Consider the following 26,865-nt stretch of genomic DNA (forward strand, 5'->3'; position numbering starts at 1 on the left):
ACATACCTAATTCTAGAGTAAGGGAAGGACTGAAGTCAAATATGGTGACTGTCATTGCAAGTATGCAGCAACGAGGTAATTTAAAACCTCAGCAGAGGACCAAGATGCCCAACACGTCCTTTCTGAAGCTCTCACTAGGAAGAATTCATGCAGACAGAAGGCTGCAGAACAGTTCATCTACGTCAGATGGAGCTGAAATCCCTTAGAAATCCCCCCTCACAAGTCCCACAAGCCCCTGAACTCTGCTACAAAGTGACCATCTCGAAAATGGTTTCTGAGCACATGGGGATTTCCTAATTTCCTTTGAAAAAAACCCCAGAAATACAAGGCTGAAGTACAGAACAGGCAACTAAAAACTGGGAAATCAGCTATTTAAGGTCATTATGATTGACTTATCTTAATAATCATGTTTTCACCTCAGCAATTATTTCACTGAGAACCGTCACTATGCACCACTTTAGGGAAGTGCCTTTCAATCACCATTTGCAAATAGCAAATATTTGTAATCAATATTAATCACTCCCGACTGTGGCATAACAAGTTATCAAATCAGAGGAATTACCTCCTCCACAACAAAAGAACACAAAACATAAATTTTAGTCAGCCTAAATGCCACTTGTACAACAGACTCTGAAGAGGTATTTGCGTGCTGACAGGATCTACCAAATTGCCTTTGAAAAAGCAGATCAATTAACTGAGAGGCAAGAACAAGCATAACGTATTTTCTGAGAAAATCTGAACAAATTCCTTTTTTATTCATTCACATTCATGACCCTCTGCAATTATTTTCTCCATTAGTATATAAGCACTCAGTCTTCACTAGCATGAAAGTGGGAATATAGCTATTTTTTTAGGTTGAATATTCATTAAAAGCAAATCTCCTACTGTGCACTCCTTTATCAAGTGACCTGGTTAGCTAAATGTGATATTGGTTTTGTTCCAGGCTAAATACATTAGGAACATATCTTCTGTAGCACTAACTTAATTTAGTCTTAATATACAATTCTAGAACTGCTCTGCGTTGATCAGCTTCATAAACCTCTTCAACCCATTGAAAAAGCATTACAAAAATCACTATCTTTAGAACATTTAATTAGTGATAATTACATCAATTAGTAGCACCAGTTAGTAAACCCTACCTGTTTCACGTGGCAATCGTTTTTAATCCATCTACAAGTCAGGTTTTGTTTACTGTGAAAAAAATCCTGAATGCCTAAAAAGAAAAAAATAAATCAGAGTTGCCTGAGTGATCTCTCCAAAAGCTCCCAAAAACTACCACAGACTGCAGTTCCACAGAGGGTAAAATGAATACTTGAGGATTTTGTGGAGGGCAGATTTTTTTTTCAAATTCCAGGTTCTTTGCCTTGCCTCAGAATTTCTGCATGATTGTCCAAATCCAGACAGATATTTTAATTCAAAATTTCTAAAATTCAGTGGGACACTTTTCCCATCCTGGCTGGATTTGGACCTCGACCTCTTGTGATTCAGTTTCTACTAGTGAAAGAAGTTTTAAAAAAAACCAACAAAAACCACTCACAAACTTAATGTATTGTAATAATGATTATATAAAAAAATTAAACTCAGGAAATTTTCATCCCTCAAAACCATTTTCTTAATGGCCATAAATTTGTTAATGAAGCTAAATTAGTTAATGAAGCCAGAAAATTTTGGTTGATATAGAAACAGAGATGTGTTAGCTTGCAAAAATAAAATACATTTTTTCAGTATAGATACAAGGGCCTCAAGCACAGGTAATATGGGGCCTAACCCATCACACTGATGGGCAACCTTCAAACCCTCAACTTCTGCCACTGAAGTCATTTAGTATTATCAGGTTTTGTTTCTCTAGACAGAGCTCAGCATCCCAGTAATTGCTGATTTGAACCACTGCTTTAAACTCCCATTACATGTCTGCTGTGGGGGTGGGTAAGCGAAGAAAATCAACGTTTTCTAAGGCAATGCAGTAAAAAAAAATATTGATTTAATACAGTGACCTTTTACCAGGTTACTTTTTAAATGTGATAAATGTGAATCCTGTCTGGACAAAGCACTCTAGCTGCCCAAACTCATCTCTCTGATTTATAACAGAGGAAAACAACAGGAAATGAAGAGCCACAAACCAGTACGATTTCATGAATAAGATAATCAAAATGTGGATACTTCATCTGTAATATCACAGATGTCTTCTTGACAAACCAGTGTTTTAGCAATTACATTGCCTCATGCAAATATTTTTCTTCATAAGCATTTTTCACTTTTAGTGGAAGATTAATTTGTCTGGATTTAGAGAGTGAATAGCCAACTTCTATCAATGGCTGATTAAGGGTGTGTACAAAGGATGCACTGGGTGGGATTCACACATCTTTGGAAAACTGTGATGTTTCAGCCCCAGTGGTAATTAAGCACCGAGGATCCAAATGTCAAGATTCAAATGAGAAATCTTTAAACTACCAGGAAGCTTTTCCATAGGCGAAAATTGATCCCAAGCCATAAGATGCTTTCTAAAATATTGACTCTTACCTGCACATTAATTGCCTATTGATTTCCCCAGTTACAGAGACAAAAAGGCCCCACTGAGCATTTGAATAACAAAAGATAATTTGTTCAGCAGTTCGTTTTCAGTCCTGCTTTTCAATCAATGCTAGTAAGGCTGGATCTAAGTGCATTTCTAAACCCACATTTCTGAAAGATGGTTGTGTCTGTTTAAAACATTTTCAGCTATGTGAATAAGCACAAGGCTCTTCCTGTTTTGTGTCTTGTTTTACTCACTAATCACGACAGAAAATAACAGGATTTGAGTGTGCTGCAGTGCTACATTCTGGTTAAATGCCCCACCAACCTGAGCCTGGGTGACCATTGTATTATGCCAGTCCCTGCAATTAAAATTAATGGAATGTTACCAGAATAAAATGGATTGTAACAAAGTAACCAGCCACTGCCATCACTTCTTGCTGAAATGAAACATGCAGACAACAAGTTAGTTATTAAACTATAATTATATGGATTAGCAGTATGGCTGGTCTTTTTGTCCTCACTCATCAGTCAGGCAATGTATATATAATACACAAATACATGTCACCAGTTTGGTGGTATTAAGAGTACAGCAATAAGCAAAGAACAGAGCTGGCCAAGGAACGCACACTTCAAGGAGCCAAGGCAATATTTTATATAAACAAGGGCAGAATCAAAAACCCAAGCCCTGTGGATGAGAAATCGTGCCTCCTTGGACAATTCTATTTCAATCAGTGGAGAGGAGATGAAAAATTACTCTCAGTGGGGAAATGAAGGACAAACACAATCTCAACACTAAAACAAGGTGGATTAAAAAATCTGTCTTTATCCTACGTTTTATGTCTCAGAAAAATGGGCACATAACACATGATAAATTTCAGAACTGCTTAAGGACAAATGGAGAGCACAGCCTGAAGGGAGCTTTGTTCTGTTATCAAGAGTTGCAAAATCATCCCTTATCATTATTGGCACACAAATGTAACCTCCCCTCCAAACAGTAATAACTGCAGTCTTCCCAGACCTCTGCAGTGCAGGCAGAATTAATCCCTGTTTAACCAAACGGGAAAACTTGTTCCTGGGGAATGCCACTCAAACTGGCACTATGGAAGACCAGCAGAAAACAAAGTTGTTCCTCAAAGGCCAGGCCCACATCGACACTGGGACGAAGTTTAGCAGTATCAGGATGGAGCTTTAAGGTACACCAAAGCCATTTTCACAATGGTGATGAACTCATTATTAATGGTCCAAACCCAAAATAAAACTCTCAGTTACGACAGGGCTGGGAAAGAGATGCTGAGCTCCGAGTTACCTCTTCTTCCTGATTCAATGCTTTAGTTAATCTACTGCATTGAGTCCTCAATACCCACGTGTTTAAAAGTGTGGTCCTTTTTAATGCTTGCTACATCACCACTTGATTTTCTTTTTTTTGTGCAATTGATACCACCTACGTTTTCCAAGGTCTTACAAAGGCGGATAGAACTGTAAATAAATATAAACCCCTACAATTAGCACCAAAATAGTGTTGTAATCATGTACTAAAAAAAATGCATTAAAAAGATGAGTACTAGAACTGTAAAGCGCTAAACAAAATTACAGTTCAAGCTCCTCCAGGAAATAGAGGATTGACTGGACTTTAATTCAGGTTAAATTCCCAGGGCTTATTGTCAGAATGAGAAATAAAATCTACCATATCTCTCCTGTTGCCAGCTTAAAAAACAAGGACAGCATCAAAGACTCAGCAAGGGAAAGCAGACAGTAGTTAAGGAAAGTCACACAGAAGAAATAATCCCAGCCATAAAAAATGGGAAGAAATCCTATGGCACTCAACTCTTCCCTGAAACAATTCATCATTCTGTCTCTTAATTGAATTATTTTTTCTTCGCTGTTCTTAGAGGTAAAACCTGTTTCCTTTGGAAATACCTTATTTCCAGCAGACCCAGAGGTTACTCCTCAGCCCTCCTGTGCCTCTACTGGGGGATCCAGGAGATCTTCATGCTGGTTCTGAAGGAGCACTCTGGAGAAACGTGGGCCAAGTGATTCACTCAGCCCTGTGAGCAGTCACTCCTGTTTGCACTCACACAGGGCCCCGAGGCAGGAGGTGATTCCCCCTGGTGCAGGTGTCTATTGACTCTGGTAAATTTGAGCTCTTACAAACAGTTGTTCCAACACTAAAGCTGGAGCTATTTGGCACTTTTCATCACCAGATGAAGGGATCCTGCAAAGCCTCTCTGAACCCTGTAAGAATCATGGTGCTGTCACCCCAGAGCAGGTGGCTGAAATGTTGAGCACAAAGAACCCAATTCCCAGATCAATAGGACACTCTGGGAAGCCGTCAGGAAACCTGCTGAGCTTTTCACACATCAGTAAACAACACTGCTCTCCCCTCAGGAACTGAGGTTGCAGTGAGCACCAAGAGTAAGGGTGAAACCCCCTGTGAGTACAGAGGTTTTTAAAAAAGCCTCTGGCATTCTCAAACAGTCAGAGAGTGCAAAGTATCTGCAGGTATTAAATAATCTGCAAAGAAGCTGCACCAGCTTTGGTGCTCAGGCAACCTTCTCCTGGTTTTATTAAACTGGCTGAAAAGCCTGTAGCCGTAGAAGGAAAAACAACAGTGAAGCCTAAAAATGCTGCACTAAACCAAACAGAAGGAGAGAACTGAGTATTAAATTCTACTTAATTCAGTTTGGTAAATCCCAGGGATGAGGCAAAACACGAGAGACTTAAGGATTTAATATTAGTTTTCATTTTTTCCTGATCCTGTTTATACCAATATCACTGCTTATAATGCATAATTACTTCACACATGTGATCACAAATAGAAACACTCAGAATGTGGATTTAGGAGAGGCAACTACCTGTTTTGCCCATAATTTTATTAGATAATTCAGGGATTTGAGTCGACCCTGCACTTTTTGAGAATTAAAAACTCGCTGCTCTTAAGAACAAGAAGAGGTATGGACCTGATTTCTTACACAGGCAAAGTTACTTCTAGTTATATAATAATACTCATAATTACAGAATTGGTCCCAACACTGATACTGCAGGAGGGCATGAGTGGAGCTGTAATTTAGAGATTGAATGAGACTGCCCCTTTCCAGCCACAGGCAGTCAGGAAAAAATCCATGGTTCATGGGATCAGACATTCTTTTAAGGATGTGCCATTCCGAAGCATTAGAGTATTAGAGATGAAACCAAACAAAATGTGCAGTGAAAGAAGTAGGAAGATTTATCACCTTTAGCTATGATGTATTAGAAGTGGTTACAGGCTATAGCTGGATTTTTTTTTAACCCACTCAGTAGTTCCATCTACTGCTGACAGTATTTGTGTCTCAGCATTTCACAAGCTTGTTAAGGTCCCTTAAGAAAAAGCTTAATGGGTTTTGAAAAATTTTGACTTTTCATTACTAGTATAATTATCTTTTACACAGAATATAACCAGAGTACACAGAAGTAACTCTTCCTTCACTGTGAGAGGGCAAAGATCCTCTGTTCTTAAATCAAGATTTCTGAATTTCTAGAGAATAAAATTTAAGAACATGGTCCAAAAAAAAAAATCACACGGTAAAAAAAAAAAAAAGGAGGGGGGACAAAGAACTGTATTTTTCTTTTATTTAAAATATCTAAGCCTAGGATTTCTCAGAACATTGCTTGAGATTCCTCCAGGAAGTGGGAGAACTCAGAAATGAGTCTCAGATGGCTGTTCCCTGGCTAGTTTATACTGCTACTTAGCTGCTACTGGCATTTAAAGATAGTTAATTATTTATACAAATGAGGAAACGTTTCAGTCATTAATTGCAGTTCTTTTGTGCTCCTCCTCCCTAAAATTACTGAGGAGCTGTGCCTCCTCTGAGGGTAAAAACTCACACGAAATCACAGCAGAGAAAGAAAAAAGTTTAAGAGAAGATGACTCAAATTGGTCATTGTATAAAATCAGATAAACATGGGACCACCTTATTTTAGAATTTATGATTAGTGAAAATTGAGAAGAAACTTCACTACAATTCATAAAAAAAGCCAGCATCTCCTGCAGATCCTGAACTTCAGCTATTTCTACTAGATAGCATTCTCTTCCTTCCATAATTAACTATCTAATGCCAAACAAGATCCAGGTTTCCAATTCAACACCCATCATGATTACAATTTTCAAATTTTGCTGTAAAACACCTGAGACACCTCCAGGTGAATAAACAAACAAAACAATCTTTCCAACGCAGCAGTCCAGAACAAATCCACACACCGTGCCCTGGCATTTTAAAAGAGAAAACAACCCAGAAAAAAGAGAAACCAAGCCATGGAGATGCAACCTAAACGAAATGATGATTTTATTTTTGTTCTCCTTCCAGCACAGCCCACAGTAGTTCTGGCTCCTACCACTTGACTGGGGTTTGCCCTCGTGATTGTTCTGTCTTCACATACGTGTCATACAGTTCCCTGAGGTGCCACAGCAGCTCCTCCAAGTTGTCCCCCGTCAGAGCAGACAACGCGATGACCCGCTCAGCCACCTGCTCTCTGAGGAGCGGCAGATTGATCCTGGACTGGGCAAGGTCAATCTTGTTCCCAATGACAACACAAGGCCTCTCAGACAGCGCTCTGTCGTACTGTTCCAGTTCATATTTCAAGTCCTGCAGCTGAATCCATGGCTGAGGCACGGAGAGATCCACCACGTACAAGAGGAAGCGGCAGCGCTCGATGTGCTTCAGGAAGGTCACTCCGAGCCCCCGGTTTTGATGAGCACCTTTGATTAGGCCAGGAATGTCAGCAACTGCAATGGGAGAAACTCCACACTGAATCCACCATATCCAATTAAAAAAAACTGAGTAACAAATCCCTTTTACTGGCCAGTGCCTAAATTCAGGTGATTCCAGACAGAATACAGATTGCTAGTTATATATTAAGGATGGTACCTACAAGTGAAACGTGACACGGGCTTTCAGTAAAGTTTTGCTTGAAGTTCTCCAGAATTCTACAGGAACTGTCAAACTTGCTTCTGCAGCATTTCAAAGCATTGCCCAGGTGACACAAACCACCACCAGGGTACACACAACATGCTCCAATTCTTACCTGCCACTTGCTCATAGTCTTGATAGTGGACAATGCCAACATGGGGGTTTAGGGTTGTGAACGGGTAGGCAGCCACAGCTGGCTTGGCACGGGAGATGGCTCTCAAAAGTGAGGATTTGCCAGCATTGGGAAAGCCCACCTGGAATTCAAATGCATTTCTTAATCTTTAAAGAAATACTCAAAATTTCGCTAGGCCAGACAGTTATTGAACAGTTGCTGAACTACAGCAAGAACACTTTGCAGCAAAGCATAACTTTAACAGCTCCACCAGCTGGTGTTGAAACGTTTCCATACTCCACTATGAAAAATGCTTAAGCCCTAAATTGACTTAGCATTCATGTCTAAATAGATTTTTCATTTCAGAGGATGCTAAACTTGGATCTAACAAAATCAAATGTTTACTATCTGTAAAAAGAGAAAGATGGGGATGAAATATAAATGATGTGAACTTTATCGATTAAAAACAAGACCAAGAAAACAAACTAAATTAGAAGAATTCTCTATACTGTCTTGTCCATCTGCAGAATCAGCAGACAAAGCTGCTGTACGTCACCGATCACTGATGAATCTTGCACATTGCTTTTCCATATATTGTGTGGATTTTAGCAGAAGTAGGACAACATCAAGTAGCAAGAGAGTGACAGCTCTGTGAATCACTGTGGACACCTTTCTACCACTTAACAGCAAGAAAGCATCGAGCTGCATTTCTAAACAAGCAAGCCAGAGGCTAACAAAAATGTTATCACCCATTATTTCTTCAGTCAGTCAAGTGTCATCCTACGATGATAAGGAAGCTGAAGAACCACAGCAACTCACCAATCCTGCGTGAGCTGTTGTCTTGAGTTCCAGATGAAGGACCCTTTCCTGACCTGGCTCTCCTGGAGTAAATAACGTTGGAGACCGGTTTTCATTGGAAAGAAAAAAGCGATTCCCTTTCCCTCCAGCTCCTCCATAAGCTGCAACGTACTCTTCACCATGCTGAGTGAGGTCAGCCACAACTTCCCCATCCTCCTTCACCAAAGTACCTACAGGGACCTTCAAGTGAAGAGAGATGCAAACATTACATGGAAGATCAAAGCCTGCAGCAGAGTGGCAGCAGCAGGTCCTTTACCAGACAATTTCAGGTCTGATGGAAATCCCTACTCCTTATTCTCAACCTGAAGAATCCAAAACCAGAATTGCACTTCATGAAGCTCACCTTCTGAACTCAAAGAGCACTGTCAGACATCCACCCTTCTTCAAAGTGTTAGCAGAACCATAGACCTCCTTTAAGAAGCCTGAGAACAGTGGCGAGGTAAGAAACATATTGCAGGTGTGCACCAAAACAGCTGAAGAAAAGAAGTCTGCTCCTACTTAAGAAGCTCTGTGCTCAGACTGCTCTAGGTATGACCCTCAGAAGTCAAGCAAATTGTTCTGATCAGATGCAACTTCCAAAGGAGTCTAATTTTTATGAACAACTCAAAGCAGGTTGATCTGCCCTGTGCCAACCAGCCCTGTCTCAGCAGACAGCACGCAAGGCTCGCTGCAAACACGCACAGGAGATTTGCTCACAATAAGGTTCTCCAGCTTGAAAATCAGGATTGTACCAAACTAACACACAGCAGGCAACGTTCATTTACTTACTTTAACATACACATATGCACCATTAGCTCCATAACAGTTTTTACTTCCTCCTCTCTCTCCATGACAACCCTGATAGAAAGGGAGCACTGAAGAAAGTGATTTTGTTTGCTGGTCAGCTGTAAAGCAAAATACATGTATTTTGAACACAACATTTTGGTAAAAAAGGCACAGAAGAGCAACCTCTTGACTGTTCTTTCCCTTTCTGAATACTGCATGAATGCGTATCTATTTACTGTCTCAATAATAACACAGCAGGGTAGACAAACATTAATCTAAGTTGTGATGAAGTTTAACTGCCTTTGCTTATCTACTTAGGTTTATTAATGATGCACTTAATATAGTGGTCATTTCAAAAGCAACCATTACAAAATACTCTGGAAAATTAATTTGCCAGATTAGCACATTTTGCAGCAGGGTGGAGGTAGAAGCCGCTTTATTCATCTTAAGAGGAAAATTTAATCAGATTCCACGCTTATCATAACACAGTCAGGTAAAAGACACTAATATATGTGCAAAATACCTTGATTTTCAAAAAGCTTTCTAAGGCTGTCAGTGTCATTTATGTCCCCATTACCACAGCTCAGGACAAAGCTTAAAAAGCAAATACACCTCACACAGAAGTAACCACTTCAACATTTTTGACATTTACCATTTCTTACCATCCTGCAGGGCTGTTTTCGCTGGGATGGGGTGTTAAGCAGTAAGGCAACAACATGAGACAAAACAGATTTAGTGAGTTTTACCTTTCAAAATGACATGACCCCCATCACCTCCGTTTCCACCATCAGGACCTCCAAATATTTTCCTGGGTTCGCTGTAGAAGGAATGACCCCCTGTCCCTCCTCGTCCTCCGACCACGCGCACTTTCCGGTGATCCACGAAACACCGTGTCTGTAACAAGGGTGGGGGTTGTACCCTTTAACTACAATTTATCAGAGTCATCTTCCAAGGAGTTTTAATAATAGGCAGGCCTGCTATTTTTAGTCATGACGAGTTCCATTCAAGGGTAAAAATGTATCAGAACTCTGCTGCCATTCACAGATGTCAGTTCCTAAAGGGACTTCATGAGAATGGGCAATAAGGGTCACTTTAAATAAAAAGCCCAAATAATACGTGAAAGAGAAAATGTCTTATTAGTGTTTTGATATCAAAGAGAAGCAACTGAGAGAAAAAAAACCTCCCAAAACTGAGCTCTGGATAATTAAAGTTATACTAAGACCAGTGATGCCTTAAAAAGCCTCTTTTAGAAAAGCATTTGGCACCACCAACAGGCGAGATGAGAAACTAAGGCTTTAACTGGGAAGTGATTTATGGATCATTAGAAAGTAAGAATTTCCACACACGTGTAAACATAAAATGAAGATGAAGAGTAAATTCTAGGACCGTGCCGTTCCTCTGACATAAAATGCTATCTGTTTGGCAGCTGACTACTTAAAACAAAAAACAACAAAACCAGTGAGAAACAAAACAGTATTTTAGCTCTAAAGCTCGGGGGTTTTTTATATTGTTTTCTTATTTATTATTAAATGTTTTGCAGCTTTAGCTAAAAGAGGCTTTTTGCTTTCTCGACCCGTGGATGCTCCTTAAAGAGGCATAAAGGAAGGGTGACCGCTACTGTGACCCCTGTGAACACCGCGACGTCGCGGGGCAGCCCCATTTCCTCACTATTCCGAGAGTTTATTCTATTTTAGCCGGTGTTTCCTCACAGCAGGAGCTGGGCGTGAGGAGGCGGGAGCTGCAGCCGAGGCGGGCGGGGGGCGCCCGCCCCGCAGCCCCCTCGGCACTCACCAGCTGCCGCTCCGAAATGGCTCTTTTCTGCCTCAGCCGCCTGTCCTTGGCGCACCTCGCGCAGCTCGTGGAGAAGGTCGGCGGGCTGAGGAGGAGCAGGACGGGCTTCCAGGGGGCACGGCGGCCCAGCCCGGCCCCGAGCGCCGGCACCGCCATGGCCGCGGCACGGCGGGCCCGCCCCGCGCCGGCAGCGCAGCCGCTGTGGGGCCGTGAGGGCCGGGCCAGCCCGCGAGTCGCTGAACCGCGCGGTGCTTCGGGTGGGAAGGGATCTTAAATATCGTCCCGTTCCCCTTGTGCTGTCACTCCACACCCTTGTAGAATAGTCTCTCTCCACCTGTCTTGTCGGCTCCACAATTGGGTCACCCCAGACCCTTCTCTTTTCCGGGCTGAACAGGCCTAATTCTCTCAGCCTTTCCTCGTATCAGAGGAGCTGCACCTTGGTGGCTTCCTCTGGACTCAGTCCAGCAGGTCCATGTCCTTCCTGTGCTGGGGCCCCCAGAGCTGGAGGCAGCAGAGGGGCAGAAATTTCCCCACTGATCAGCCCAGCACAGGTTTCTGGGCTGGGTCACATCCAGCCTCTCACCCACCAGCACCCCCAAGTTCTTCTCCTCAGGGCTGCTCTCCATCAGTTCATTCCACAGCCTGGATTGATACTGGGCGATTGCCCCGACCCAGGGGAAAGAGAGGGGTTCAGGGATCCCTTCTCTGCCCACCTCAGCCTCACCAGTGCTGACAGTCGCTGTTCCCACAGTGATCCCAGAGGAATGCTGGTGCAGGTGTGGGTGGTGGCCCATGGTGTCCCTGCCCCACGAGGAGCCCCCGAATCCCCCTGCACCGTCACTCAGCGTGACCCACTGACAAGCTTTTGTCATATACAATGAACACGCTGCCCAGAGAAGCTGTGGATGCCCCATCCCTGGAAGTGTTCGAGGCCAGGTTGGGTGGGGCTTTCACAGAGTAACAGAATCATTAGGGTTGGAAGGGACCTCTGGAGATCACCCAGTCCAGCCCCCTGCCAAGGGGGACACAGGAACATGTTCAGGTGGGTTTGGAATGTCTCCAGAGAGGGAGACTCCATGCCCTCCCTGGGCAGCCTGCTCAGAGCTCTGCCACCCTCAGTGGAAAGAAGTTGTTCCTCATGTTGAGGTAAAATTTCCTGTGTTTTAGTTTATGGCCATTGCTCCTTGCCCTGTCGCTGGGCACCTCTGAAAAGAGTCTGGCACCATCCTCTGGACACTTTGACCAACCTGGTCTAGTGGAAGGTGTCCCTGCCCATGGTAGAACAAGATGAGCTTTAAGGTCTCTGCCAACCCAAACCATTCTATATGATTCTATAACCATCCATGACATAACCATAACACTTATATAACACATCAGAGAAGTAGGGCAGAAGGTACAGCTCAAAATAATCTCCCTTTACCTGTTGTTTCCATTCTATGTGTCATAAGAAAAGTACCACCAACTTCATTTCCAGATAATATTTAACCTAAACAGTTTTCAAGCATTTTGTATTACAAAACAGAAAATGATACAATTCATGGAAGAAGTCAAAATGCTGGCATCACTTTGTTTCCACATTAATACATAAAAATGGACAACACATTAAATAAACATTTTGTTATTAACAATTAGAAATATTAACACCAAAAATCATGTATAAATTAGGAAATAAATGTACAAACTATTTCCAAAGTGCTCTTTCAAATACATTATATACACAACATTCACGAAGTTCTTAATGTAAGACATTTCAGATTGATGTAATGTTGCTGTTTCAGTTTAAGTGTTGTTCATATTCTCTCAAAAGCATGTCAGCACTTTCAAAAACCACATAAAAGGCATATTTCCAAGCTGGCAAAGAGCAATATTGCATTCTTCTGGCTACCTAAAATATTAATTATTATAAAGAAAACAATCTCACTTCCTTTCTGTTGCTTGCTATTTGAGAGTACTTTTTTGTATGAAAACACCAGCAGGAAAGATGAGAGAAATGACTGACTAAAAAAATGTCTTCTCTTTTATCAGTAATTGAAATTATTAACATAGGAAGGGCAGTGCTTGGACAACATTTAACAGTAAACTCTTCAGTTGTCCAGTTAAAGACTTTCCTATAAAGGAAAAAAAGTAGTGAATTGAGAGATGTTCTGTTTTTCTTGTGGTCTTGGTTTTTAAAAATATAAAGTACTCAAACTTGAAATCCCATAAATACACCAGTTCAGACAAAGAATAAAGAGAAAATCCTACAGAGAGTGTATTTACTCTAGATTGCAAATTTGCAGTTAATCTCATATTAAAAAATGCTCGTGGGGTACAATTACCCCAGCTTTTTGCCTCAGAGAAATTTGGACACAGTATTTTATTCAACACTTATATAAGCACTTTAAAAGTGCTTCTTTTTTTTTCCCCCCAACACTTTATAAGAACATATAAAACTGAATAGAAGTGACTTACATTGTTTATACTGATTTTTACATACCACTAGTTTTTATCTCTAAATTCTCCCTCTATAGGTACTCCCTCACTGGTTGACCCCATTAATAGCTCCCCTCTCCATATGCATAATAGTGTTTCACAATTAAAGCTGAATTTAGTTGCTTATCTGCAATAAAGATGGATTTTTTTTTTTCTTTCACTTCTGAACTATTTCTGTCAAGCTAGAAGAGGAAAATAAAGGTGATGATGAACTCTAAGAACAACGGACCAACAAATCCGACAATGTTTATGGTTACAATGCTTGCTGGGAGATCTGAGCAAGGGCAGCAGAAGAACCAGACCTAAAGAAGGATGCCAGCCACCTGCTTGTGAAATTTGGCGTGAAAATGTATATGCAAGTTACAAAATTTGGAGTAGCATATTCAAGACGGGACTTTTGCCAGATGTTTTTCTCAGCTAAGCACGATATGAAGCGAGATTGACGCCGAGCAGGTGGACACTGCAGATCCCAGAGCTCCCTTCTATTTCTCTTTCCACGACAGAAATACCTCCATTTACATGGACAGATAAAAGGTGCCTCTAAGTGATCAACATTTCCACAATTACAGTTTTGGGTCTTCTTTCTGTACCTTTTACAGCAGAAATGTGGACTTACGTGGATTACTGAATTATAAGATTTGGGTAGGCAGGTATTACAGAAGTTGCAGCTAATTTTATTTTTATCAGATAGCATAGAACTGTCTTCATAAAAGGAATGTATCCACCCGCTTGCTCTTAAGAAGTAAAGTTAAGAGCCATGGATTTTGGAGGCTGGCAGGTTATCTTCAATGCATTCAGTTAGAAAAAGATCAATAACCTACCACAGTGAACTTCCCTGGACCTAGATGTGAGTGATGGGCTTTGTACTGAGCCAGACTGCAGAACAACCTGGCTGTTTTCCAGAACGGGCCACAACTGTGATCAAATGATCCTAAAGCTATTTAGAAACATCAAGAATGGGGCAAGGGGGGGGTAAATGGAAAACTTCTGCGTTGTATCAACATACAGTACTATACACAGCACCAAATATCAAACCATTAAAGCATTGTCTTGTTACCAGTAGTGCACTGCTTCATATCCAGCATGAAATGAACACTGTTCACATACAGACGCTGCTTTGTGCTAAGGGGTAACCAACATATTACAATTAATCAAAACTGCCTGTACATCCAGTTCGAAAGATGGAAAAGATACCACTGAAATAAATCTGACACAGCATCGTATTCCTTTATTGCTGGTAATTTCCATATTGTCCCTGTAAAAAAGAGAAATAGAAATGTTGAAGGATTATGTATTGCAGGCTTACAGGGAGTTAGGCAATTTTCTTTTGGTCTGTGAATTTTACAAGACCCACTCAAGTATCACCAATATGCCTGCATCAAATTATCAGACAGATTTATACGCAGAGCTAACAGCTAAATCTGCTTTTTCAGAGCACAGATTTAGACAATTTACCTGCTCATAGCCATAAGGCCTCTGTTGCTGAGCGGATGGGCCTGTCTGGGAAGCTCTGTAACTTCCATATTGCTGCCCCTGTCCCTGTTGGTAGCTGGAATACTGTGAAGAGGCTCCTTGTGCAGGACCTGAGAAGACAGTAAACTCCATTACTAAGGCCTGATTTGCTGGGGGTATTCTTATGGTTAACTACCCCCCAATGTAAAACATGATGCCAACAAAGTAAGCCCTCTGAGGATGAACTGTGAGTAAATTCTGCCTAGACCTCCCCTCTGGCTTTACACTAGGAGGTGTTAATCCTAATAACAATGTAGGTGCAGCACTGTAACTTCAGTTTAGGTTTTAAACTTTGCTCAGAAAATGTGATATACTTCTAAGTGATTTGCCTCTCTGAAACCTGTATTGGCCCAGCTCAGTTATTAATTCTATACAGCTACCTGGCCTTTATTTTGGTAACAATTGCATGTTAATCTGGCTGTGCCACGAGTGAGGGAGGAGGGATCCTCTGGACTGTTGATGTTCTTCTTCATGTCAGCTCTGAAGGAGTAGGTGTGTAGGAGGCCTGGGAACCCAGGCAGTGACCTCCTGATGATGTTTAATGCAAAGTCCACATGAAGTAAATGTCTGTTTTCTAACTTTCTTTAAAAAGAGGGAGGGATTCAGGATGCTAATGTAACAGTATGGAATGCATTGCTGCACTAATGTATGTTACTGCCTCGAATCCCTTTACTAGCTCTTTGGCTAATTTTGGTACATGGATGACCAAGGTTAATCAAGGAAATAGTTACAGCCTATTTTAGCTTAGGAATGAGGCATCAGGATGAAGCCCTGCAAACCCTTGACCAGCCAGGGACAGTTTTCTTACCATATCCTTGCTGTTGTCCCGGGTAACTCTGTTGATTTGGGTATTGCTGCTGGGAATATGTTTGTTGTTGTGCAGCTCCCTGTTGGTATCCTGCCTGCTGCTGGCTGTACTGAGAATTTCCTGAGGAGGGGAAAATTGAAGTCATTTGGTTAAAGATGAGGCAGGTATTTCACTGTACACACAAATCATAAGGAAAACAAAGGCAGAAGGAGCCTTGGCCTGGAACTCATACTCTGGAACTTTCTTTTCAGAAACAAATGATTGCATATTGCCAAGTAGGATGTTTATTTCTTCAGTAATTTTTATTTCCTTTGAACAGGAGAGTCATTTATTTATACACATCACTAAACAAACAAACAAGCAGCCTGTTCCCCAAAGGGTTTTTTTCACCCCAGAAGTGTTTCAGAAGAAAAACAAAGTCAAAGATAAGGGTGCCTGGGTAAATAGCCAGTTTCTCAAGAAGCTCTCCCACTGTATTTTCTTCTAGATAATGATGTTTATTCATATATCCCAGAAAGACCACTTATCTAGTTGTTACTGGCATTTCCTTGAAATGCCTATGATGGAAATTCCATTTGCTGTACCCTGAAACCATAAAATGAATAGAGGCTCTATAGACAACATTGCTTCTCCTAAATGCCACCCTGCTGTATCATAATTAATATCTCCACTTAATTTAGAGTTCAGATATCTTAACAGTATACTGAATTTACTGATGTACTGCTGCTAAGATTTTGATTTGTTTTCCTACCTCCTTCATAATAGTGTTGTGTGGAGTCATCAAACGACCGGTCGTAGCTCTGCTCAGTGTAGGATGACTGCTGATAGGCATAATCACTGTGTCCTGCAAGGAGTCACAAAGATGTATCACATACATTGTTAATACAACTATAGACATGTTGTTGAATGATACATTGTGAAGCTGCTTACCCACCAAGATGAGGCTGAGAGGAAATACAGACCCCTTATGTGGGAGGTCAAACACATGGCAAGGAAAGTCATACCTATGGATAAATTTCCTGCATTTATTAATCCAAACTGGGCTTTGGGCTCTTTTTGCAGCAGTTTGGATAGCAAGGTGCACTGATGAGTATGTTTTGTACCAGGCTGCTATGCCCTGGGACTAGAATTTTCTGGTATTTAAATTGGAAATGAATCATAATAGGTTTGCCATGTCCTTGGATGTGGCAGTCACGGTGCTCTGCACTTTATCAGTGTCACAGTGACTCCAGCTCAGAGGAATTACCATCTGGGTAGTATTGCTGATTCATAGGTTCTGATGAGCCTTGGCCATGGCTGTACTGTTCACTGTAATATTCTTCCTGACCCATGTACTGCTGCGAGGAACCTGCAAGGCACAGACAAGACAGAACAACCTGAGCCCGTGGACTTCTAAGGGATGGGTTTCTCTTATCTATTCTTTTTGAAGAAAACAGAGTTTATGTCTGGATAAGCAAACAAGCTACGTATATTGAGAAGAGTTATAAAGATGTTTTGCTCACTAGAGAAAGGAAATAAATTTGTGTTCTCAGAAAAAGCTGGTTGAAATTGAAATTACACAGCAGTCAGTAACATCCTAGAACCAGTCACTTCTGCGGCAACACTGAAAGCAATGGCTACATTTAATGTACTAATCTGAGTTATGAGAAAGCACAGGAATGGATTCCATGCTCAAGAAAACAGTCGGAATTAAATATATTTTAATTAATACATTGATTTGTTTATTAGCAAAATTCAGCTTAGGTTAGAATCAGTCTAGCAGCTTTATTACCTCTTAGAACTTTTTCCAGAGAGGTCTTAGAGCATGATAGTTATCCTCTGGTGTTTTCCTTTCCTTGGCCTAATTTTTCATTCTAATTGCTGGCAAACTATGTCTTCTTTGCAGAAATGTGTTCCTTGTTAACTGTGCCATGTTACGGCTGATCCAACACCATGTGAAAGAACTGCAAAGATTCCCAGTGGCTTCAATGAGCTGTGTATCAAATTGTTCATCTTTTCTTTAGAGATACATGATCCCTTTTAGACAGAATTATTTTTCTAAACACCTGAAATAATTAAATAGATAAATCTTGAAAATAGATTCGGGCTCATCTCATTGTCATGACACTTCCACCATTCGGGATTTCCTGTGCTCCTGGATGGGATTCCCTGCTCATAAGCGTGACTAGGAAATTTTGTTGACTCGTGCCCCACAGGGTGGACTGGATATCATCAGTCTCATAACAGTTACATCAATGATCTAACAGCAGATTTTACCTTGCTGGGACGCTCTGTAAGGGCCCATGGGTCGCTGCCCCATCATGCTGTTGCCTTGGTTGCTCTGGCTCATCATGGCAATGGAGGACTGTCCCTGGTAGTGCTGGCTCCCTCCTTGTGCCGAGTTGTAATGTGATGTTGCCGCTTGCTGGTGCATCATGGAGACTACAATGTACATGGAAAACACTGTTTTCTAAAAGGATGTGGCAGTTCTCTCCCTAGTTTCTTTGGAAGCAAGTTAAAACCTCCAGCTAACGTGCATCCTGATAATTCTGTGAATTTTCCACAGGGGGAGATGTTTTCCTACTCCATTTATTTAACTCTTCTGCACTGTAATCCAGACAGGAGGTTATTACATGGTCAGTTCTTGCCATTTGCTTCAGTCAGATAATTAACAATACATCCAGCTTTGATTATTATTAGTTGGTTTATTTAAAAGAATGTAAACCTTATTGAAGTAGGACTAAAGAAAGAAACAAGAACTGATGCTTGTTCCTCCCTGCCTTCTGACTATTTCATCACTGTGTTGCTTTTCTAATAAACTCTTCTGCTCCCATCTTCTTGTATACTTGATGATTATACAGTCTGAATAAACTGATATTCTAGGATTTATTCGATCCCTAAATTTATTGTCAGAAACAATTCTAAAGCATGAGACATCTCATTCAATACTCAGTAGCAAGCTTTAAATTTTAGATTAATTTTAATTTAGATTATGAGATTAATTGAGTTGTCTGCTAGTTTCTCAATGCCCTGCAAGCAGTGTGAAGTATCAGTAAAATAACAAAATGGGGTGGTAATGTACAAACAGTAAATGTGTTATACTCTTTGGTAGGCTCTTTCAGCTTAGATAAAGGTGCTTCTCAGATCCCTCAGATCCCTGGATTTGCTGCCAGGGGTATCAGATAGTGCTGCTGCACCTCTGTCTAACCCTCTTTTCCCCAGCTCATCACTAACCATGGTAAGTTGGCGTAGGTTAAAGCAAGTCTGAAACTGTTCTGACTTACACTGGTGCCTGACACCTTGAAATTCAGAGATGTCTTAAAGCTGGCTTTTCCTCTGGTATGCTTGTCACTGTCTACAGAAAATATTTACAGAACAAATTGGTGTGGTGGTGGTAAACCGCGGCGGTCACTGAGAAGTCAAGTTGGCCCAGAAGGAGGAAGAGGGAGGTTACCTGGGTTAGACTGCATGTTGATGTTTGTTCGAGAGACATAATTGCCTATTGACCCCTGGCCTTGCATTGGCACGTTCTGAGACGCAGGCACTGTGTGGCTGTAACCAGGGCCAGTCCCATGACTGCTGACAGTCATACTCAGAGAGGTCGTGGGCATAGTGTTCTGGCCTGACTGCTGCATAGACACGTGGTTGGGACCTAGAAAAATCAGAGAGAGCAACAAGAAAATCTGTGCTATTATTGGCAATGTACAGTGAGCATTGAAGCCCTTGCAGCCTTTCTGAAATACCTCATGACAAGGCAAAAACACCCCAATCTTCATTATTAAAATTCCCTGCTATCTACAGAGGAATTAGAACTGCCTACTGCATAGTTGGAGTGATCCTCCTCTTCCTGGCTGCCAAATCCAGGCTGTACAGGATTGCAGACAGGAAGGACAAAACCAGCAGCAATGCCCTGCAACCTTGGAGGCAGCAGAATTAACAAATGCCAGTAATTTCAGTTACTTCAGAAAACTCTGGAAACATCCATGTGTTTATTATTAAATCCATGAGAATTACCCAGCTACTCTCCTGCAGAGCTGATTCCTGTCAAGTCCTGGCTGAGGTCCAATAAAGAATAAAATGTAATATCTTCTATGGCTTCATCCCATTACACACTTCCATTTCCATTCCCATTAGATGAGAAGTTTTCACAAGTCCCAGAACCCACATATTTGTTTCTACATATTTACTCCCAATTTCCAAAAAAAACACTATCAAGCAAGGGTGTGAGTGTCCTACTCTCACAGCAGGTACATGCCATCATGCTGCTGTTACTCAGGCTACTCAAAGAGGCACTTCACTGCCTTCTCAGTCACACCTTTGATGTGAAGTGTAGCTACCTCCTCAGTCAGGTTTCCAGTGCACTGACACTGCTCATGGTAAAATACCTCGCACTGCCCAGGTGACTGGGCAGAGAGGGAACTACCCTGAGACCTCACAACTTGGGCTGGGTTTAGCACCAGGCTGTAGCAACCTGAGGGAACTGCCCTGTCTGGTCTGCCCTGTGGATAATTCCAGTCTTCAGGACTGCCAGTCTGCTTCTTTTAATCAGCACTAAATTATTACAAAGACCTGGAGTGTGGAGGGCAAATCAGAGACACCAGAAACAGTGACACTAAGAACCCTGATTCTTAGTAACACAAAACAGTGTTCTGACTGACTTACCATATTACTTATAGTAGGTATTAAATCTTTCAAAAAGAAGGCCCTAGAAAATTTAAGTAAGTTCACTTTATAAGTTGTAACCGTTTAAAGGACATACCTCATCCATTAGTTTAAAAGGTACAATCACTTGATCATAAATGGATTTTTAAAAACTCAGAAGTAATTTCATGGTTTGCATCTGCTCTTGAATCCCCCTACCAAGGTTTGTGATTTTACAATCAGGTATTTCTATTTATAGGAACTGGGTTTGCTCTGTTACTCTGGGAAAGACCCACAGCAACAAGAACTGACTAGGAAGTTAGGAACTACAAAATAAATAGATAATTAATAACATAAAATGCACAGATTAAAAAAAATGTTTTTCAATTAGTTTAGTTGCATGAACAAAACCAGACAAATTATATTATCTTATTAATACAAAATGTCTGTGCAAACTCTTGGGCTGTGCAGTACAATCTCTGCAGGCTTCTCTAGAGGACAAAGGCTAGTGCAACATCCAAATGATTTGTAAGAAGGCACATATCCTGGAAGGTCTGCAATTTAAAGGTTTGGTTATGTGGCTAGTCATGCAAGCAATTCCATTTTACCCTGGCCAACCCCACCACTTTCAAGAGAAAAATGCTACAATATATGATTTTTCTTACTAAAAACATGGATGCCCCTTGGTGATTTTCATTATGCATTTTTTAAAAAATGTTTTTAATTTCCTCCACAGAAATACAAAAGCACACTGGAGTCCTTGCAGAAGCCAACACCATTACTGCCTGTAGCCATTTTGTGGTGATTTCAGCATGTGCCTGAAATCCCCATATGCCTGAAAGGTGAGTTAGGAGAGGTCTTTTCCAGCTCTCTAAGTATATTCTGCATTAATGATTTTGTTGCCAAGCAACAGCAAAGCAGCACAAAGGGGACCAAAGCTCACCATTGCTAATCTGACTCTGCATGAGGGAGGAAGGAGGAAGGCCCGTCCCAATGGCATCACTGAGATTGCTCTGGGAATGGAGAGATTGGTTGGATGCGCTCTGACTCATCCCTCCGGGGCCCAAGTTTATATTTTGCGTCGGTGGCTGCAAACAACAAGGAGGAGAAGCGAATTCTTGGTTAGGTTTTTAATTAGAAAAAGAACAGCCCCCAAATTAGTCTAACTATGAGTAAAGGCTGCCTCGGCTAAAGATGTGTTTCCTCCACATTTTGTGTAAACCTTTCTTCGTGTGACTCCTCCGTGCGAGTGACACCGAGCACGACACAGAGCAGCCGACAGGCAGCAGAGGGAACGTCTTAAAATACTGCTTGTCACAGATTCTGGCTTCTGTGTCCGTCCCTCCCTACTTACATGGATTTCAGAACACAACCACTGCAGGGAATGCATTAGCAAAGACACCACAGAAGTGTGCTGACAGACTGACCTTTGCCAAGCTATGCTGTGGTTTGTGTTACGTGTGGTACCTCCCAAATCAATTCACTGAGCAAGGATAATACAATGTTTAAAGACAAAGCCAGTGCCCAAGTGCTGAACTAGATTTTTGACATAAAATATTGGCATTTTTTCCCCCCAAATAAGAAGAGATAAAGAATAATGAATCTGGAACAAACAGAGCTGTTCGGATCTGTACCATTTACAGTATATAGAGTACTGTATATATTATACTGTACAGAATACTCTTACCCTTGGAGACAGAGATTAACACAAATGTCCCAAGGAATGTATTTTAAACACAGTAAAAGTAAGTTTTGATTTGCTTGGTGGCCTGCTTGGCCACTTCAAAGCTTTTAGCTGGAAAAATACCAAAAAATGGTTCATTGGTAGTGATCAGTGACAGAATCAAAGAACATTTCCCTATGGCACAGTTAACTGAAGGCAGACTGGTACTTACAGCAGGAAGCAAGGACTGCATATTCTGGTTGGAGTCTGCTATTGTTGCCAAGTAAACCAGATTTCTGTGCAAGATTTGTTGGTATCTACAGAACAAGGAGTAAAGCTTATTTGGAAAGGGTTAAAAATACAGAAAATTCCAAACCTGTCTCCTTTTTTTTTTTCCTATTTAGTTAAATTACATTAGCCCATTTTTGTTCTGTCCTAATAAATAGCAGCAGTAATGACCTCTATCTGTGCTGTCATGTTTTCCATCAAGGATCAGTGTGTTCAACACCTCTTTTACAGCAGGATAAACCTGGGGGAAGGGAGAGGTAAAATACACTCTCCTTTGAAAGCACTTTGAACTGTGGAGCTGGAGCTCAGCCTTTGAGGACTGACACCCAGTCAGCTGCTCCAACAATCAGCCACTTTCTTTCCTCTGTCTAACAAGGATGCTCATAGTAATGAAGTTCCAAAAATCCCAAAACCAAAACCTGTTTTCCCTGCAGGCAAGCTGAGAAGAACAAGATTTTTTTTCAAGAGTGCTCTAACTGGAGTGTTTGCTCAAGCACCACCAGAGCCATTTGTGCTCCTTCACAGTTCTCCATGAACTGGAAAAGCTCATAATAAAGAACAGGAAGGTTTCCAAAGCAAACTGACAGCTGTGCCACTGAGCAAAGGGAAGAGGAAGACTTCTGGAAACAGGGACCGTGCCAAGAAAGCAAAAGGAAAAGGGGTTTTAGCATTTTCTTCTGATAAGGGAAAATGTCTGGGAAAGTGGCAAAGCAGAGCAAGTGGTCCAATAACCATAATACTCACTGAGTACATTCTGCAGTTTTCCCCTTGCTCTGATAATCCATAATACACTGTATTAGGTGGTGATTTTCATCTAGCATCTGCATAAAAGAAATACGATCAAAACATGTTACTACAAGAATTGCATGAAAGTCCTGTGTTTTTGATGTCCTCCACCTTCCCTGGCACTTGATGATGTTTGGTTGCCTTGGGGATATCACAAAGTACCTACACGTGACTTTATCGAGCCACAACATTCTGCTTTCAAATCATTCATTTATGAACAGTTACCTTTAAAGTATCTAACTGAAATACCCAGCACAGAAGAATTAACGGACTTACCTTTCTTGTTCCTCCAATGGCAGGTAAATTTTAATGCTGAAGAAAGAAAACGCTTTCACTATGAAACACCTCTGCCTCATTCTAACATATCACCCAACCCCTTCCTGATATACCTATTTTTAAATAAGAAACAAACTTTCAAATAATTATGCCTACTAGTTCTCCTGCCCAGGACTAGCATGTGCCAACTGCTGAACTTGATGAGGAATAGAATTTGCATTATTGGAGCAACTTGAAACCGCATTTAAGAGAATTACATCCCAATATGTCCTTTGGGGTAGTTCAGTTCCAATACAGGGAGGACTTAAAATGAAAACACAGAGTAATTACAGATTATATATATATGTATATATATCTCTCTCACAATATATATATATTGTGGTCCTGCCCATGGCAGGGGGTTGGAAACGAGATGATCTCTAAGGTCCCTTCCAACCCAAACCTTTTCGTGATCAGTAATTTATGTCTATGACCACTGACCTTTATTTAATGAACTCCTAATACAATTAAAAGCTTGAAATATCCTTGGATTTGTTTCAAAATTTCAAATACAATAGTTTGTCTCTTTCCCCCAGATTTCTTGTGAATGTGACAAGCTTTCTGCAGGTGAAGGAATAAAATAATAACACCAGCTTTTAAAAATTTAGATTCACCTCTACATGATACCATTTGTGGGTACCACTGCTATCAAGTGCTTGCAAGACTGAGCCTTTGAACCACTGTGTCATCAGTGACAGAATTCTTGAGGAAAGAATCATTATATAGAAGACACTGAAGTTCACTGCCCTGCAAATGTTATTTGATGAACTATTTTAGAGCACCATCATCACTGCTCTATTGCCAAAAGCTCTGACTTACTCTATTTTAGGAATAGTTGAGACTGGAATAAGAACAGCCTTGAAAGACCATCAAAATTGAGTTAATAAATAAAACCAAGCTGCTTATATAATAAGAATGCAAACAAGAAAAATCTTCTTCTTCACTGAGATTGGTATGTGTTCTAAAAAGCGCACTTTAATGAGGATCTTCAGAGTTCCTGCTTGTGGTGGGTCTGGTGGCTCAGCCAAACCTACCACACTGCTCAAAAAAATTGCAGGAGCACCTGCCCCTGCTCTCTCTGTGCCATTTCCATCCTTGACTATAAATCCCATCCAGTTCCCGTGCCTGGAAGTCTCTTCCTCAGCATTGCCACTTGGCAAAGAGAAAATCACTGCCAACAGCCCCACACTGATGAACAGCCCTGAAGTAACCTGCCATCAAAGGTACCTGGGGTGGGAAAGGGTTTTACTCATTATTTGTGAAGAAAGAACTTCCATAAAGTTTCTGAATATGCAAAAGGCAAAGGGCTTGAAAATCAAACTGAAGATACTTTATGTGCCCTTTGTCTGTGACAGGTCATGGGTTTAATCACAAACTATCTGAATTATGAAATAACTCCAACTGATCTGGAGGTTAGAGAAAAACTTCTTCAGCGAGTCCGAAATATTTCAGTATTTAAAATGAATCAGTTCAAAACACCACGTGAGCTCCGCAAAATGGGATGTTTCCAAACAGTCTCCCGAGATGCAGGTCATCCCTTCAGCCTCTCCCGTGGCAGTCTGTCCTGCCTGAATCTCTGCTCTGTCACAGGCTTCCTTTCCCCTTGAAGCCACAAACTGGCACCAGCTCATGGCTGGGCTGCACGACCCCTGGGGATGGGTTAATTGCTGTGTTGGCAGTGGCACTTCTACACTGGTCACCCCCTCACGAAGGGACCACACAGAACTCACACCTGGCTGCCACCACAACACACCTGGGCGGTGGGGAACGGCCAAAATCAGGACAGAAACACAAATGACAAATAGCAGCCGCAGGAAAAGCATGCACGTTTCTTTATTGACATTTCCAGCCTCGTCGTCCCTGACCGTCACCTTCCGCAGGAGGAGGGGGGTCAGCATGTGTTCAATAGGAAACAATAACTTCCCAACTCGGCACCCTCTGCTTTGGTCTCCACGCGGGGATCTCCCCTCCAGAGAAAACCTTTCAAAACCTTTGTTTGTCATTAAACATCAATAAGCACATCACAAATAATAATAGTATATGAAAAATACCAGTGACTGGTGCTCCCTCTATCTTCTGAGAGATTAAAATTCTGCATCCAGATACAAAAGAACGCCCTTACAAATTCAGTATTTTTTTTTTTCAGGTTGGATTCTTTTTGGGGCCAGAAGCTGACACACCATCATAAATTAACCGCATATTTGCAGATTTTATTGCCCTTTCCCAATGTCTGCTTGGCAGCGTTTCCCCTTGGCGAGCAGCGGGGATAACGTGCCATCCCGATTTTATTCCCTGCGTCCTTCCCTCGCTCTCTTTGCAGCGATCTGAACACCTTTGCTTTGTTCCACCTCCTCCTCCTCCTCCTCCTTCCCCCACCTCTCTCTCTCCAGCTGTCCATCTCTGCAGCCCTCGCAAATTCACGAGTTTTTCCTGATCGCCCCAGAAATCAGCCTCCAGCTGCAGGAGCGTGGACGGAATAAACGTCTAAAATTGTCTGTATAAAAGCATGCTCTTTTACCTTCTGGATAGTTTGCTGGGTGACCTCCCCTTTGCCTCTTGGGCGAGCAGAAGCAAAGGCAACCGACATGGTGGGGGTGTTTTATGTGCCTATAATATATCGGTCCCAGGCTCTAATAATATTGTTATTATCTGGCTGCTATTGCCGTGCGAGGATTCTCCGCAGTGCACGGCCAGGGGGGCGGCCGCACATGGTACGACCTGCGCCCCGCCGCCACCCGCGGGCACCGCGCCCCCCGCGGGCGGCCACGGCCCGTGCCTCGCCCCCAAAAAACCCCCGGGGCCCCGCGGCGGGAGGGAGCGGCGGGGATTTGGGGCCGGGGCGGGACCGGCGCGGCCGCCGCCTCCCCGCCAGCCGCACATGGTGCGTCCCGGCCGCCCGGCTCCCTCAGCCTCGGCCGCGCCGCCCGCTGCGCCAACTGCGTACGCCAACTGCGTACGGCGGGTGCGCCAGCGCGGGCAGGGCCGCCGGGGGCCCCTGCGCAAAGTGCGTAACCGCGCGGGGCGCGTACGCAAAGTGCGTAGCGGCCCCGCTGAGGGGAGAGCCGCCCGCGGGGCCGCGTCCGGAGCCGGGAGCCGGCACGGGAGGGACATGGAGCGGCTGGAGCGAGCCCAGAGCGGGCACCGAGGTGATCGGAGGGACTGCAGCACCTCTGCCGTGAGGAAAGGATGAGAGAGTTGGGGTTGTTCAGCCTGGAGAGGAGAACGCTCTTGGGTGACCTAACTGGGGCCTTCCAAGTGCCTGAAAGGAGCCTCCATGAAAGATGGGGCAAGAGAATTTACAAGAATCTGGAGTGACAGGACAAGGAGAAATGGGTTAAAATTAAAAGACAGTAGGTTCAGATGAGGTGTTAGGGAAAGATCCTTCTCTGTGAGGGCGGTGAGGCCCTGGCACAGGTTG

At 42.3% G+C, this 26,865-nt stretch overlaps 2 protein-coding genes across 2 annotated transcripts; both read right to left on the minus strand.

Moving 5' to 3' along the window:
• Window positions 1-6,816: 6,816 nt before the first annotated feature.
• MTG2 (mitochondrial ribosome associated GTPase 2) lies at window positions 6,817-11,147 on the minus strand. The gene is made up of 6 exons (XM_050313870.1): window positions 10,984-11,147; window positions 9,939-10,086; window positions 9,196-9,311; window positions 8,389-8,607; window positions 7,573-7,711; window positions 6,817-7,273 (listed from the first exon to the last, which is right to left on the minus strand). The coding sequence occupies exons 1-6, from the start codon at window positions 11,137-11,139 to the stop codon at window positions 6,879-6,881; spliced, it is 1,173 nt and encodes a 390-aa protein (XP_050169827.1). The 5' UTR covers window positions 11,140-11,147; the 3' UTR covers window positions 6,817-6,878.
• A 1,299-nt stretch (window positions 11,148-12,446) lies between these two features.
• SS18L1 (SS18L1 subunit of BAF chromatin remodeling complex) lies at window positions 12,447-26,179 on the minus strand. Its single transcript, XM_050313868.1, has 11 exons — window positions 25,966-26,179; window positions 23,091-23,167; window positions 22,291-22,375; window positions 21,339-21,483; window positions 19,209-19,406; window positions 18,032-18,196; window positions 17,022-17,123; window positions 16,527-16,619; window positions 15,776-15,895; window positions 14,911-15,038; window positions 12,447-14,710 (listed from the first exon to the last, which is right to left on the minus strand). Exons 1-11 carry the CDS (start codon window positions 26,032-26,034, stop codon window positions 14,684-14,686), a joined length of 1,209 nt encoding a protein of 402 aa, XP_050169825.1. The 5' UTR covers window positions 26,035-26,179; the 3' UTR covers window positions 12,447-14,683.
• Between the last annotated feature and the right edge of the window lie 686 nt (window positions 26,180-26,865).

This window comes from Myiozetetes cayanensis, unplaced genomic scaffold (assembly GCF_022539395.1).
Source record: "Myiozetetes cayanensis isolate MyiCay16 unplaced genomic scaffold, myiCay2020 scf19, whole genome shotgun sequence".
Lineage (NCBI taxonomy): Eukaryota > Metazoa > Chordata > Aves > Passeriformes > Tyrannidae > Myiozetetes > Myiozetetes cayanensis.